The 16,224-nt window shown below is 43.5% G+C and overlaps 1 protein-coding gene across 2 annotated transcripts in view; it reads right to left on the bottom strand.

The window, feature by feature from the left end:
- Positions 1–15,872, bottom strand: part of PLD5 (phospholipase D family member 5) — a 143,456-nt gene extending 127,584 nt beyond the window's left edge. Inside the window, exon 1 of one of the 2 annotated variants that reach the window (XM_077344833.1) lies at positions 15,415–15,872. In XM_077344833.1, the coding sequence (XP_077200948.1) occupies positions 15,415–15,603 (189 nt within the window). In that variant the 5' untranslated portion in view covers positions 15,604–15,872. The remainder of the gene's footprint in view (positions 1–15,414) is intronic. The other variant, XM_077344881.1, reaches the window with a different exon arrangement.
- Positions 15,873–16,224: the final 352 nt, after the last annotated feature.

The raw sequence follows: 16,224 nt of genomic DNA, 5'->3' as shown, positions 1-16,224 counted from the left end.
ATCTGCTATTTGTCTGTGTCTGGTAGCTTAAGTAATATATGAGCAGGTGCTCATTTCCAATTAAAAGAGAATAAAACATGAAAACCAAGGAAGTTCGCAAGCTCTGGACAGTGTAGAAGCAACAATCTATTGCTGAGGCAAGATAAAGACAATACTTCCACCCAACAATCACTTTTTAATGAGAAGGTAAACCAGAATAGCTGAGAGAGTAAATTGTGGTTTAATCAGTAAATATTTACTGTGGCATTTTAATTTCAGTACCCATTAATTAATCAGTTCCAGAGAATAAATTATGGTAACAAAAGAAACATAGTTCCCCTGTAGGAATCAAAACATCTGTCTCTCCTTTCCAATTCTTCTGTCTTTCACAGTGTTATACTCTTTCATCAGTTTTTCTTCCATTCTTTTGTTCTGCCTGTTACCTTCACATGTACCCAGGATAGCAAACCTAATTCCACCCTAACATGGTCATCATAGTGTTAGGGTTGAACTGGGTTTGCTACACTCAGGCCATAAGAGGTTAATTATTCCTGATTTTCAGGTTTTCGTGTGAAGGTTTGTTCCTGAAGACTGATCCTGTCCTTGAGTTTTGGCCACTGAGAAGGATTGCTATAAAATCTCCCTCTATTGGATTGTATTGGAGAGAAGAATTGTGGTGGCATACTGTCAGGACCCTAATAGCAATGCAACTCTGGAAGCATAAGGTGAACAAGTGAGCAGAGTGAGGGGCACAAGGGGGAAGGAATGTAAGAGACAAAATCCTATGACTGTTCAGGTGTCTGCCTCACCTCTGACAACAGCATAATATTAAACTGCAAACATTACAACACTCCGATTGAATTGCATGGGGAAACCTAGACAGTCATCTCCATAATCATGTCAGGGCCTAACACTGCAATCAATCACATAATACCACTCGTAAAATATAATATTCAGCCAAACATCATAGAATTATATTAAGACTAGGGGCAAAGCCCGCTGTATCCAAGAATATAACGGGTGCTAGAGCTTGGCAGTGGGAAGAGGAAGGGGAGGAGTTGTCCAGTTTGTAAGGGCATGGGGTTGAATGTGTGTGTTGTGTGGGAGGTTGTGGTGGCATGGTGGCAAATGAGGCCATGGGTGTGGAGATATGGGTGTTAAGAACCTGTGGTTTGGAATGTTCGTTGAGTGTGGGAGAGGACTGACCTTAGGGAATTTTGGCATAGTTGTTACAGATGAGCTTTCCAGAGCCATGTCCTCAGATATTTGAAGGGAAAATCAAACTGGAGACTCTTCTTAGGGGAAGATTACATGGCAACCAATTCCTCTCAGTTTTGCATCATTTCCCTTCTTGTGTGAATTAGGCCACAATCACCGAAATGCCCCTCAGCCCTAATACACATGGGGTAGTCACAGTACATAGGTGTCCACCCTGTTCCTTCTGTCTCCCATGTTTTCACTGTGCCCACATGCTTCTTTCATGGTTGCTCCTTAGAAGAATGGATTTTTGTACCCTATTGCTTACTACCCAAAGGAGTCTCAAAGCGGTTTACAAACACCTTTTCCATTCGTCTCTCCACAATAGTCAACCTGTGAGGTATGTGGGGTTGTGAGAGATCTGAGAGAACTGGGAATGGGCCACAGTGATCCAGCAGGCCTCAGGTGTCTCAAAACATTTTCCAATCGTCTTCCCTTTCTCTCCCCATAGCAGACTCCACATGAGGGAGGTGGGGTAGAGAGCCTCACAGGGAAGCTGGCAACCCTAAGAGGAAGACTGCTGTGCACAGCAGTCTTGACCTTAGTAAGATTTTTTATACTGTTTTTTATTTGCCAGGCCAAGGTTATTTGCCAGGCCAATAAGTCATTTCAGTTACTATGTGTCTCCAGACATTTACTTGTTCACTATTTACAGTTTCAGGCTGTAAATATTTATTTAGATCTTCCTGCACTTTCCAGACTCACAGGACTGATGCTGGTCAGCCTGTCTGCGCCCCAGAATACAAACAGTTGCTGGTAAGGGCTGGCCATAACCCATAGGCCAGGAGGGACACTCCTGCACCACTCCCTACCAACTGCAGGCAAAAATGGCTCATTTGAAGGCTGGACTCTGAGGCATTGTATGATTTTGAAGTCCCACCTCCAAACCTCCAGGAATATTTCCAACCCAGGGGTAGCCAACCTACAGGTGTGGCCTGGAGAGCTCCTGGGATTACAGCTCACCTGCAGAGTATAAAGATCAGCTCCCCAGGCAGAAAGGGCTACTTTGGACAGGGTTGTGGTAGAGAAGAAACATTTAAGGCTTCCCACACAGGTTGTTGTTGAATTGAAAGACTTAAGGCCTACTGCACAGGGTTGTTGTGCAGATGAAACAGGAGCTGTTGTGCAGATGAAACAGGAGCTGTTGTGCAGATGAAACAGATGAAAGAGCCAGTTTCCTCTGCAGAATAACGCTATGCAGTGGCCTCAAATCTGCAGAGAGTTGCAAAAAAGAAAGACACATGGCTTGGCTGTGTCTAACCTCCGGGCAGAGCAGTATTTTAAATGAGAAGGGGCTTTTCTGTGGCCTCCCTGTCAGCCAAGTGTTTGGCAGAAGGGGAAAGTTCCTCACCCTCAAAAGGAAGGCCCTCAGGCTCCCCTGCGTTGCTCTTGGAAAGGCCTCCTTCCCTCAGTCAGGGCCTGTCAGAGGCTCCTTTGCAGCAGGCCTGAAGGGAGGGGGAGGGAGCGCACTCTCCAGCCTCCTGCCAGCTCTGTCAGGGTTCTGAGGCAACTTACAGTTGGACATGACAGTTAGGGCATCCTTGGGGCAAAAAGGGCTGGCGCAGCCTGTCCAAGCCTCTGTTCTCATCCCCCTTGGCAACCCTACTGACCTCCTCTCCCTTTCGGTGGTCAGGAGCAGACTGGCAGCCAGACTGGGCTGGGTGAATGAAATTTTGGTCTGTCCTGGTGAGGGGCCAATAGGAAGGCGCTTTGTGCGCCTCCCCATTGGCTGCTTGGCCCTGGATGGACACTCGGAGGGCCCAATCAGGAGCCCTCTGAGTTTTTATCCTGGACAGGGCCCGCCCTAACTCCTCCCCAGGTGTCCTTACCATTTTATTTAATACCGCAGGAGCGGTTAAAGATGTGCAACATAAGGCTACCTCATAATTGATTGGGGGATGGTGATCTATGCTTTCATAGTTTATTGTAATGTGCATTGTGGGGGACTGCTTTTGAAAACAGTATAGAAAATTCAATTGGTCCAGGGTACGGTAGTCAAATTATTGTTGTGGTGGTATGCAAGAATTACACCCTGTGGCAAAAGATTTCCATTGGTCTATCTGCCCTGACGCGGATAGCCCTGGTTAGCAAAATCCCATCTGATTTTGTAAACTAAGCTGGATTAACTTTGATTATTATTTGGATGGGATTCCACTAAAGAAGTCCAGGGTTGCTATGCAGAGATAGATGATGGCAAACCACCCCTGAACATCTCTTGTCTTAAAAACCACAAGGAGTCACCTTAAGTTGGTTATATGATTTAACTGAAATTTCCACCACCATCTGTTTTCAGGTTCAATTAAAAGTACTGTTTCTTACCTACAAAGTCTTAATGGCCAAGGCCATTACTTAAATTACTGCCTCTTCTGGCATTGTGTAGTCTATCATATAAAATCATTTCTTAACTCTGACTATCTGTGCCCCACCTGCAGAGGTAAGGCAACTGACAACCAGAAACATTGGGGGGCAGGTGTTACATTGCTTATGCTACGACATCATTTCCAGGAAAACGGTAAGTGATATCATGTTACTCTAGGAAACATCAGTAACTCTATGGTAAAACCATAGAGCTCCCAGAGATGTGACATTTTTTCTGGATTTTCCTTAACAGTGACATGACTTCATGCGCAACACTAGTCTTTAAAAAAAAAATCTCCCACCACCACTTAAGAGTGTCAGCAGGGAACAAGTATAGCCAGCAAGAAGCTTGCCAATCCTAATGCTGGCACCTCACCTTTATTATGTCCAAGCTCACCTGGCACCAATGTTACTTACTTTTAGGCACTAAGGTGAAGCATTTCTAAGGAGTTACTTTTTAGATAAACAGGCACCTAGTCTGAGACCTGTTTCATTAACAGCATTTTAGACTGCTGCACCTGTCTTAATTTGATTGGCTTATTTTCACTGACTTTTTTTTACTAGTCTTTTAAATTTATTTATTCTACAGTTTAGTGGCTTTATTAATTTGCTCTATTATGTGGTTTGTTTTACTGCCTTATTTTATTATTAATTTTTTTTAGTGTTTTAGTTGTGAGCTGCCTTGAGCAGACAGGGAGAAGTAGCATATGCATGTACTCAAATAAATTCTGCCCTCATGCTAACAGAGAAACAGTATTATTATTATTGTTGTTGTTGTTGTTGTTATTGTTATTATTATTACTATTCTTAAATTTGTTACTTGCCTCTCCCTGGAGGCTCGAGGTGAGTTACAGCAATAAAAACCTATAAAGGTATCCCCTGTGCAAGCACCGGGTCATGTCTGACCCTTGGGGTGACGCCCTCTAGCGTTTTCATGGCAGACTCAATACGGGGTGGTTTGCCAGTGCCTTCCCCAGTTATTACCGTTTACCCCCCAGCAAGCTGAGTACTCATTTTACTGACCTTAGAAGGATGGAAGGCTGAGTCAGCCTTGAGCCGGCTGCTGGGATCGAACTCCCAGCCTCATGGGCAGAGCTTTCAGACTGCATGTCTGCTGCCTTAGCACTCTGCGCCACATCACAACAGTTGGCTGTCATGAATTTTCCACTGTTATTGTAGAAAGGAGCATATTCCTCAACTTTTTGTTATAGTTGTCCTGGTTTTCACTATTACTGTGTTATTCATTAAGCTGCATTAACAATATAAACAAATTCTAAAATTCTATATTTTAAGTATATTATATCAAAAATTGGCAGAACTACAATATTTGCCATCTGTATGGACAAAATTTGTAGGTAGTCCTGTTAGTGCACTGAAAATTTTCAAAATCAATAGCATGCAGTGCTTTTTATTAGGACCACACAAAATATCACATAAATGTTCATGCTTCTGAGTTCTTCAAAACTCTTCATCAGACTAAATTTGTGCATGAAAAGTGACATCAAGCCACAACAGACTTAGGGTAACCCCATGGGGTTTTCAAGGCAAGAGACAAACAATGGTGGTTTGCCATGATCTGCCTCCACATCATGCCCCTGGACCTTCTTGGTGGTCTCCCATCCAAGTACTTCCAGGCCCAATCCTACTTAGCTTCCAAGACTTCATGAGATCAGACTAGCCTGGGACTGGCAACTCTAGCCTGTGTCAATACAAAAAAGGGGAGGGAAAGAGATTAAATTATTAAGTCTGCAGTTTGTTTTAATTTCTTGAAGATAGATGGAATATTTTAGGCACACATTAGATGTTTAAAACAAATGCTCTTGTCCAAGAATGCCATGATTTTTTTAAAAAGAAATACAGTTAGAGTAATGAGAAATCAGTGATAAAAAATGGGAAAACTGACTGCTTCCAAGACATTACTTTCTAAATGAAATATGCAAAACATTGAGGACTAATCTCATTAGTAAAAAGGAAAAGATCATTTTATTCTCTTCTATATTTTATTAATAAAATCTACAGGCACAAAATCAAATAGTGTGTGATTGAGTGGGATGCTATGAAACTAACAATTAACAAATTTAATGTTTATAACTTTCCTGTGCAGCTACCTGTACCTTTGAAAAGCTATTCCTGAGCGGTGGGGGTCTCCTTGGGAACAAAGTAAGGTATGCTGTAGTTAGTGGCTACAGCAAAATGTGTGCACCCATAGGGGTGGGGTGCAGAAATTACTCCTTCACACACTTTTTCAAGCTTTTGCTTTGTTTGGAGAAGAGTTTGCAAAACAGAGATGGGAAGTTTTGATTTCCCCTTAAACTCTAGATCTTTGTCTTACATCCCACTTTGTTCCCACTGAAAGGAACAACTTTTGGGAGGCATACAGCACTTCAGGAAGGGAAGACTGAGTGATTGCTGGAGGGAGAGGGGTATCTCCCCCCCCTGAAAGCTAATGCGAGTTTTTCGGTGGCTAGAGGAGTAACTAGAAAGAGGAGTTGGGGTCATCATCTGGTGGTAACCAGAGGACTGCAGCCAGTTCAAACTGGGATGTGCTGGCTTCCCAATGTCAAGCAGAACTGGAACTGTGCCATGGTTTAGTTAGCCCTGGGGACTGCTTTTGTGGGAGTCTTGGCCTTAGAAAGCCCATTCAGAGAGGCAGGATCCAGGGCACAGCCCCCACAAAATTAGTTTTGGGACAGGCTAGTCTGAACTCCCAGAATCATCATGAAGCTGATGGCCAATTTTGTGATTCCTAGTTTTATTTTCTGTCACAAATGGACAGATGTAGATTCCATTGTTGTTGTTGTTGTTGTTGTTGTTGTTGTTGTTGTTGTTGTTTGATACATGATAACAGCCAGCCAAGAAATTTATTTGTTATAATATTTGGTTTGGATCAGGGTCATATGGTAGAGCCCTGATGGAATCTTGGCCTGGGGGCCTATGCGGTCTCAGTGGGTCAGAGACTTTCCGAGAGCTGTTTTGATTTTTGATGGGGGATTCCAAGACCAGGGTTGGCAGCAACTACCAAGCAACTTGCTTCCACCCAACTTGCATCAATCATCCAGGTTTGTCTGCTTGCTACTATTCAACAGCATCTACCCCATAAAAGCTAGTATGGTGTAGGGTTTACTTTCAAACTAGACTCAAGGATGCCCAGGTTCAAATCCCACTCTGTTGTGGAAGCTCACTGAGGGACATTGAGCTAGTTACATATCCATCCAAACCTACATGACAAGGTTGTTATGAGTACAAAATGAAAGAAAGGAGAATGATATAAGCTGCTTTGTGCTGCCATTGTGGAGAAAGGTGTGATATAAATTGTGTAAATAAATAATAAATATAGCTGAAGATAGTGGGCAGATAAAAGGTGAGATGATTGATGGTTGGGAAGCAAAGAAGGCAGAAATAGGGGAGTGGTTATCGAGGCAACCAGGAAAGGAAAAGAAGAAGGGGGGATGGGGAAAGGAGTTGTCCCCTGTAAGATACTAGTCTATAAGTGTGGTCAGTTCTCCACATTTATACATATCCCTCACATATTTAACAGATCTTTGTTTCCTCATAATAGTCATATCTTCATATAATTTCCCACCACACCCACCAACAACTTCTTTGCATCTTTCTGTTTTAGTAATTGCCCAACCATGATAATCAGACTTCCTATAGTCATTCCATCCAGGCCCCATTCAGCTCAGCTGATGTCCAAAGAAAGCAAACTCTTACTTTGTCTCCTCCTACTCTAAGAACAGACCTTGTTGCTTCTGGGAAAAGTCTACCAGTACCTTCCCTAATCCTCAGTGGGTAAACAAGGTCAGCACGCCCTCATGAATTGGAGATGTGAGTGAAACCAAAGCAATTTTCACCAAGAAGTAAGCAGAGCTGTCAGGAGGAGTATTTCCCCATCCCGTCTGGGATGTTCCCCGTCTCTGAAGCCACCTTGGTCTTTTCCTTCTGTTGCTTCTTAGTTCTTAGATAAAACCAAGAATGGTTGGGGCAAACAGGGCAACTTCCAGAAGGTTCCGGGCAAATACGACCTCCTACACATGGACTACGAAGCCTAATTCTAGAAATCTTTAGAGTTCATAAGAAGTAGTCTTATGTATGCCCAGACAATCTCAGCCAAGGCACATGTCCACCTATTTGTTGTTCCAGACTGCTCTCCATTTTTAAAAAGCACTTCCTGTCCCCCAGAAGAAGGGAGAGGGAGGTGGGTACAAGGGAGGGGCATTGGAGATGGAGGTAGTGCTTCTTTGCATCTATACTTTTCTTTTGCTGGTGGCCTGCTGGTTACCCGCTGCGGGAAAGTACTTTTAGTTGGTGAATCCACTTTATGCGATTTCCCAACTAGTGCTTTAAAATGGCGGATGTAGCAAGCAGTTTGCTGGACAGATGTGGGAGGTTGGCGATGTCATGCGGAGCAGCTGGAATATAGTGTCTTCACAAGTTAAGCATTTCACTATATTTATCGCATGCAGAAAAGCCCTATGTGCTCCCTAAAGTTCTCTTTTTGGAGACATGCTAGACCATAGTTATATGTCAGATAAGCAGAGACTTCCTGGTTCTTAGATTTTTGACTTGACAGACAAGACACAGATTGAGATAAATAACAAAAGTTTATCTAACAGAAAATAAAGTATTGAATAAGGTAAATATGATGTGTGGCTCTCAAATAACCCCTGAGGGAAGATTTGAGTCTTCTTTCTCTGGATAGGTTATTTCTGCAGGTTCAAGACTACTCTCCCCTACATTACTTAACATATTTATGTACCCTCTGGCACAGCTGGTTCGGAGTTATGGACTGGGTTGTCACCAGTATGTGGATGACACCCAGCTCTACCTCCTCATGGATGGCCACCCGGACTCCCTCTCCCCCGAATACATTTGCCAGTTGTTTGGAAGCCATTGTGGATGGTTAGAGCAGAGTCACCTGAAACTCAACCCCTCCAAGACAGAGGTCCTGTGGCTGAGCAGAAAAGTGGCAGGACAGAAAGCACACTTACCACCTTGCCCAGGATGCAGCTTAACATCATGCCCTTGGCAAGGAACATGGGGGTGATCCTGTATGCCTCCCTTTCTACAGAGGCTCAGGTCATGGGAGTAGCTGTATGGTGTTTTTACAGCTCCACCAGGTGAGGCTACTAATGCCCTACCTGTCCCCGGACTGTCTGGCCACAATGATCCATGTGACGGTCACCTCTAGATTGGATTTCTGTAACTCACTCTACACAGGCCTACCCTTGTTTCATTTTACTGTTCCATTTTACTGTGCTTTCCTCAGCTTGGTCACTTTGGACCAGTAAGATAAATTGATCCAAAGTAACTAGAACCCAAATTCATGACAGTATATTGGAAAAGACAGAATCACCAAAGTGTGCATGTTTACATTAGTTCATTACAAACTCCAGCTAGTGCAGAATACAGTTGCTAAAGTCCACACTGGGACATCTGGAGGGCCCATATTCAGCCTGTACTCAGGCAGATGTATTAATTACCAGTTCTGGCCTGGATCAGGTTCAAGGTTTTGATGTTAACCTTTTAAGGCAATTTGTGGCCTATCTGAGGGACTGCTTATCTCCTTATGCCCCCTGTGGGGCTCTTCATTCTATGGGTGCTAATCTGTTAGAGGTCCCTGGCCCTAAGGTAATATACCTGGCCTCAACCAGGGCCAGTGCCTTTTTGGTCCTGGCCCTGACCTCCTGGAATGAGCTACTGGAAGAGGGCCCTGTAGAAGCTATCACAGTTCTGCAGGGCCTGTAAGACAGAGCTGTTCTGCCAGGCCTTTGGTTGAGGCCTGGCAGGCCTACACTACTTACCAAGGTTAAGATCAATGGGGACCCTCTGCAGGATCAGGTCCTGCATTAACATCTGTTCACCCTGCTCCTATGGTGGGCCTAGGGTGGTTGTTGTGGGTTAGGGAGATATTCTTGCTGTTGCTGTTGGGGTGTTACTTTTACAAGGAAGTTTATGGGTTTTTACTTTTGTAACCCACCACAAGTCCTTAGAGAGTGGCAGGAGGTAGGTAGGTAGGTGAGTGGACGGATGGACAAATAACAAGGTTTCAAAGCCCAGAAGAAGAGGTGAGACTTTTTAGTTGAACAATTGTAGACATGTGGTTTCTACATAGTATTGGCTTTATTTACAAATATAAAGAGTACCAGTAGAGGCAAAAAGGCATCCCTGTACAGCATCCAGTTTAGTTCACCTCGTACCAGATCTCAGAGAGTGATCCTACAAATTCAAAGTACTTCTGTCAACTTGCAACTGTCTCCACCTATCCTACACGCCTGCTTCATATAACTCCTGCTTCATATACGCAAAGGCACGTCTTCCAAGCCCTGATGGGTGCTTGGGCAAAGCTATGTTTTAACAATTAAGGCCTACTGAGGAGATGTCTATAATAATTAAGAAACATTACCATTCCATTTTACTGTGCTTTCCTCAGCTTGGTGACTTTGGACCAGTAAGATAAACTGATCCAAAGTAACTGGAACCCAAATTCATGACAGTATATTGGAAAAGACAGAATCACCAAAGTGTGCTTGTTTACATTAGTTCATTACAATTATGGTAAGCAAGTTGATTATAAATGGTGAAGAAAGCTGGGCAACAAAGGAGAAGGAAAGGAACTTAAAGAAAAAATGAAATACAAACACAGTTCTAGTCTATGTTTTCTTATGTTACAAACTGTAGGTTGGATTCCATGCAACAACTATAGAAGGTGCTGGCAGGTATCTTTCCTGTTTCCCTCTTTCCCCCAGCAGCTACCTGTAAGTATTGAACAAAAATCCAGGAATTGTGAATTGCTGGCTGCAGGGTGAAAGATGAAGCAGGTAAATTTGCCCCTCCCCTTCATGTACCAGCAGAGCATCTGCAGTCAGCAGAAGTGAACTTGTGCTCATGAAACTGAGGAACAAGATCCAAGAAACAGCAGTTGCTTTCTGGAATGCTTGAGCCATTATCTGCCAGGCTGTATTATCCCTGAAGAGGCAGAGGACTCTGCAGAAGAGGAATGAGCAGGTGAAGGAAGTCCCAACTTGCAGCAAGTTACAGACAGCCTCTATATAGGAAGCTACTTCTGCCCTGCCAAATAATGACCCACAGAGGGATAGCAGTGACCCAGCTGTTCAGCCCCATGACTCAGAGCCAGGCAGTGTTCCACCATCCACCTCTCCTCTCCCATCTCCAGAACCCTTGGAATGTAGACCAAGGAGGGTCCATCATGAGATACTGGAAAGAGGGCAGAGTGCGTGATTAGCGGGTCAGAGACATCTGGATCTAGATAGTGAAAAGGGGTGTTCACACATCTGCATGAGGCAATCCCATTGCAAGATGGAGAGAGGAGACTAGCTATGGAAGCAAATTACTCCTGATCTCACTGCCACTGACCCTTCTTTGTGATTCTGACCCTTTGGACTGCATTTGGACTCTGGCTTTTGGATTTGCCCTGACTTGCTCTTTTTGCAAAGTTGCTGACTCCATATGACCTAAGTTCTGACCATGCTGTGCCAGTTGTGCCTTCACTTCGCCTTACTCATGCATTAGCTCAACTGACCTGCCCTGTGCCTAGTATGTTCCAGGACAGCTAGCCTGTTGGAGGGAGAACTAGTCCCTATCTAAGATGAACAAAGCTTCTTTGTAGGCATTTATTTCAGATGAGGCCTACACTACTTACCATCTAGCCAAACACAGACCATATCATGGTTGATGATCCACCAGGACTCAATGGAGTCCTTGTTTAACTGTCTGCCTGGGACTGAATCCCAAGAGATTGTCCAAATTGAACCAGGGAGGTAAAGATAGCAATAGGCAAAGTATATTCATTTTGATGGGACACAAGTTAAGCTATTCACTCCTAGGCTTGCTGGAGTCGTCTTTTCTCTTCACTCAGGAATTTTCACTGTAATGCAGATCAGTTCATTACCATGCTACTACCAAACAAGCATATGTCTCCTCTGCTAGGCACAGAGATCAGTTATCTATGTAGATATGTATGCTTTTACTGAGAATGACAGTTGCAGGACAGATTCTCAGGTGAGAAAGAAACTCAACTGAGCCTGTCAAAGCTAAGCAATATTCTTTGCAAAGACAGCTTCCTTCTTCCTCTCAGACCTTTGCCTTTATCACTCTTTGTTCCCTGAGAGCTACAATTCTATTCTTGCTGTCTGTTCTGTTCCATGTTTCAGCCAATCTGCCTCTGAGTTCCTTGTTCCTGTTCCTCTGTATTCCTGATGTTGGTCTTATTGAGCTTCCTAGTCAGCCCAGAATTCTCCGACTGGTTCTGCATGAGCAATGAGAAAGTTCATAAGAACCACTGCAGAGAATTACAGCATCTCATCCTATTATTTGAGGGGGACAGAGAGCGAACAGGCATGTTTTTAGCCTCAGAGACAGATGTGCATACATGTGAATGTGTCTCATGACTATAGTTTTGCCAACCTCCAAGTGGTAGCTTGAGATCTCCTGGGATTAAAACTGGTCTCCATAGAATGGCCAGTTTGGAAGGAAGACTCCATGGCATTATACCCCACTGAAGACCCTCTCCTCCCCAAACCCCACCTTCCTCAGGCTCCACTCCCCAAATCACTCATTACTTCCCCAGCCAGAGCTGGCGACCATACATGCCTAAAATATATAGGCATTTTCTAGATTATCAAAATGGGAGAATAATATTCTATGAAAGTAGGAAGATATAATTTGACTTTGAAATCTTATAGAAGCAATGAGCTTGCTAAAGGCAAAACATATTATGCTCTTTTATGGATAATTAATTTTATTTCTTTACCATTTAATATCAAATAGCTCAAGCTCACAGAGTGGAACAGCAAAAATCCAAATCACTAAATGATGCATATATGCATGCATATTTTGATACAACTTTCAAATGTAGCAAGCCTAGATTCATAAATATGTCTATTGAATATATATTGATTCCACAATTCAGTAGGCATATTGTAAGCTATACACTGACAAAACTAAAACCTGTCAGGTCAATTAATCAACCTGATTATTTGTAAACAGCTCACTCTGACCACGATATGGAGAGGGTTTTTTGTTTTTCATCTGCCGTAGAGGGATGTATCTGTCTCCCACTACAAGTTACAAAGATACAAATATGTGAATGTTTCTGTGTTACATGGGCCATAATGATCTTCCCAGGTCAATGGAAGGACCCAGCCTCTGTGTGTGTGGATGTTGCTGTAAATGTATTTACATGTAACTCTAAATCATGGCTTATTCATGTACATAAATTGTTATTCTCAGAACACAAAGACTGCAAAATCACTATTATATCAGTTTTATTCCTGCTCTTATATGCAACAGTTGGCAACTTCTTGAAATCCATCAGATTCCATGTTTACTATTTGTGGGGCATCATCAGAGGTTTCACCATAAACACAAGAATATTGTGGCCTATACTATCACAATAGTCAGAATCTGCTTCAAGATTTCCTGTCTTCCTCCAAGCCCTATGGGAGGAGAAAAAGAAAAATGCCCCAAGCCATCAAACACTCCATAATGTACCTTGTTCCAGGTACACCTATAGTCTAGGATAATCTTCATCACAGTTCACATCATAGAATCATAAGAGTTGGAAGGGGCCATACAGGCCATCTTGTCCAACCCCCTGCTCAGTGCAGGATCAACCTAAAGTATCCAGGATAAGTATCTGTCCAGCCACTGCTTAAAGACCACCAGTGAGGGGTAACAGTACAACCCTATGGAAACATATGGTTAATTTCAATGGGTTCAGAGTGGAATAACTCTACAAATTATTGCATTGCAAATCAAGAACTCTCCATTTAATTTTATAGCAAGTAATTTCTTGTCAATGTCCGGAGTTGTCTTCAAGAGGGACCTATTTTTAAATTTGGTCTTCAATATTACAAATAGTTTTATAAACAGTTCTTAATTTTGTCGTGCAGTACTTACATTCATAAATTTCTGTCCACTTTCAGAACCTTAGATACCAAAGTTTATAAATCCAAATAAACAGATTAAAACAATAAACCATGAGTAGGTACTAGTTTATGTAACACGTTTGATTTAATGGGCCTGTTTTGCCACTTCTGGGATATGAGATCTGTGTTGCTATTATCTAACTATGTATGGACTGTAGAAAGGACATTAGGGTCTGTTAATGTCAGTCAACATACATAAGCTTTAAAGAAAAGCCATCCTTAAAACAAATTCAGTTTCCTAAAACAAAAGCCACTATATTGAAAGCCCTTGCTGAAGTGAGATAGACCTGTACAGTAGCAAAGCAACCCAGAATTAGTACTTCTGGAATATTGTAAGAATCCCCCTTTCCAAAGATGATCATTATATTTTATTTCTACGACTTCAACCAAATCTTACTTTGCTATATTTACACATCTTGTTCTTTTCTCCAAAATAAAAAGTCATTTATTTTATTGTAGACAGGGAATGTAACACTTTCTCCTCTTTCGTTATTGTAGTGCTGAATCTTGCAAGTATTAGATTACATCATTTGGCACCGTTTCAGTTCCTAGCAATGGGTCACTAAGTTCCAAGCAATAAAAAAAAAAAAAGAGTTTGCTTTCGTATAGTGATTTCCTTCAAGTTTATTCCATCAAGTTTATCCTTTCAGGAAGAGTATAAAAAGCAAAATTTTATCCATTGTCACAAAGTCAGTTTTGAATGCTATGTAGTTATCTATTTTTCTTAAGCAAGCAAAACCCACCATAACTTTTTTTGCCTCTCTATATCCATGCAGCAAATTTCATATTTGGGGTTAAAGAGAAAATGTAATTAAGGAATTGCTCTAATGGTCTACTCCGAAAATTATAACCCAAGTTGTCATTGATCTAGTTCCTTAATGTTACAAATGACATAAGAAGAGGAAGCACATCCCATTGCTTTGAGATGCATGAACCAATACTTCCAAGCACCTTTTTAAAAGCATAAAATATTCATTGCATTCAGCCACATCTGCAGTTCTTCCCTGGTCCCAACACCACTTACTTAAGTCATATATTGCTGATGCAGAAATTGATGTTGGAAGGAAATCTACTCCATACTACTTTAAAATCCCACATAGGAAATGAGAAGGAAAAAGCTTGTCAAAAATAATTTATTTAAAAGTGCTTGTACCTCCCCATTAGAAGTAGGGAAGGAAACAACTCCAAACTTAAAGACTCTCCTATCTTCTTAACCATCACACTATTCCAACCTGCATTAGTTAACAGTGGAATTCTGCAAGATAAGCAAGTCATAAGGAATTTATTCTTTTTCAGGGGGAGGCATTATTGAAATGTGAAACTGGTAGGAAACTGAGCAGACACAAACATGCAACAATGGAAAACGAACGGTGCCTAAATATAGAAGTATCAGATATGGAGGTGTTAATTATTTGGATTTCATGTTAGCCTTAAAAAGCCAACCTTGCTCTACAATTGTCACAGATCAATCTTCTGAGTGTTTAATCGAAAGGAAGCCCCAATGAATTCAGTTACTCCCAAGTCAGTGTGCATAGGACTGCAGCCTGAGGGTCTTTCTCTTCACCTACCTGAAAGGAATACCACATGTTGTTATTCCACTTTAAGTTTGGAGATGGGCACTTTAGGTTGAGTCAGGCAGAGAGCCGTGAGTATCCCACTGGGTTTGCCCCACAAGGAGTCCAGGGTGCTAATCCCATTCCCTACCTGACCACAGATTCTCAGAGGGGGAAGAAGTACTGGCTTCTGCCCAGCTTCCCATTTACAAACCGGGTCTATTCTCCCCCTGCCCAGCAGGGCTGTTGTGCGGATGAATGAAATGATGAATGGGAGGATTGCGGTCAAGCGCATAGCAAGGGGAAAAGTGGCTTACATGCTCCAATTTGTCTTTCCTCCTCAGCCAGACGCTGGCACTGTAGTCCTGCTGCTTGACGGCGCTGTAGAAGTTGGCGCCCACTCTGGGCAGGCTGGGCGAGGGCTCCCGGGGTCTGCTCTTCAGCCTCATCTGCTCGAAGCCTTCATGACGGGAAGAGGAGGCGAGCCAGTCGCCCCTCCCTTCCATCTTGACATGACAAGCCCAAGGCCAGGCGAACCCGGCGGGAGGAGGAGGAGGAGGAAGTAGGCAGGCAGGCAGGCAAGGCGTCCCCAGGAGAAACAAAGGGACGGCGCCGCGCAGGGAGAGCCACGCCAAGGAGCGGCGCCCGAAGGCAGGGCGGGGGGGAAGAGGAGGCCCGAGAGCCGGCGGCGGGGACCGCTTGTTGCCCGGGCAGAGCTGCAGTCCAGCGCCAGCGCCGCGCAAACCGGCTCCTTGCGGCACTGGCTGCGAGCGGGAGAGCGGCAGGCGGGCACACTTTGGCGCGCGCAGAGCGGGAGGGAGGGAGGGAGGGGCGCACGCGGCTGGCAAGAAGGGGCGCGCGCCCTCCCCTGTTCCATTGATTCCGCTCGCCTGCAGGTTGGCGCAGTGGCTGGGCTGCGTCCCTCGCCTTCCGCCCGCCCTCCCTGCATCAGCCCCCGCCCACGCTTTGAAAGAAAGAAAGAAAGAAAGAAAGAAAGAAAGAAAGAAAGAAAGAAAGAAAGAAAGAAAGAAAGAAAGAAAGAAAGAAAGAAAGAAAGAAAGAAAGTTCAGCCGCCGCCTCCCCGGCTCTTCGGAAGCGGCCCTCGGCTGCCACAGGGTTGCTGCCCG

Source organism: Paroedura picta, chromosome 1 (genome assembly GCF_049243985.1).
Source record: "Paroedura picta isolate Pp20150507F chromosome 1, Ppicta_v3.0, whole genome shotgun sequence".
Classification (NCBI taxonomy): domain Eukaryota; kingdom Metazoa; phylum Chordata; class Lepidosauria; order Squamata; family Gekkonidae; genus Paroedura; species Paroedura picta.
The sequence above is the reverse complement of the archived record's forward strand: the minus strand, read 5'-3'. Positions and strand labels throughout refer to the sequence as shown.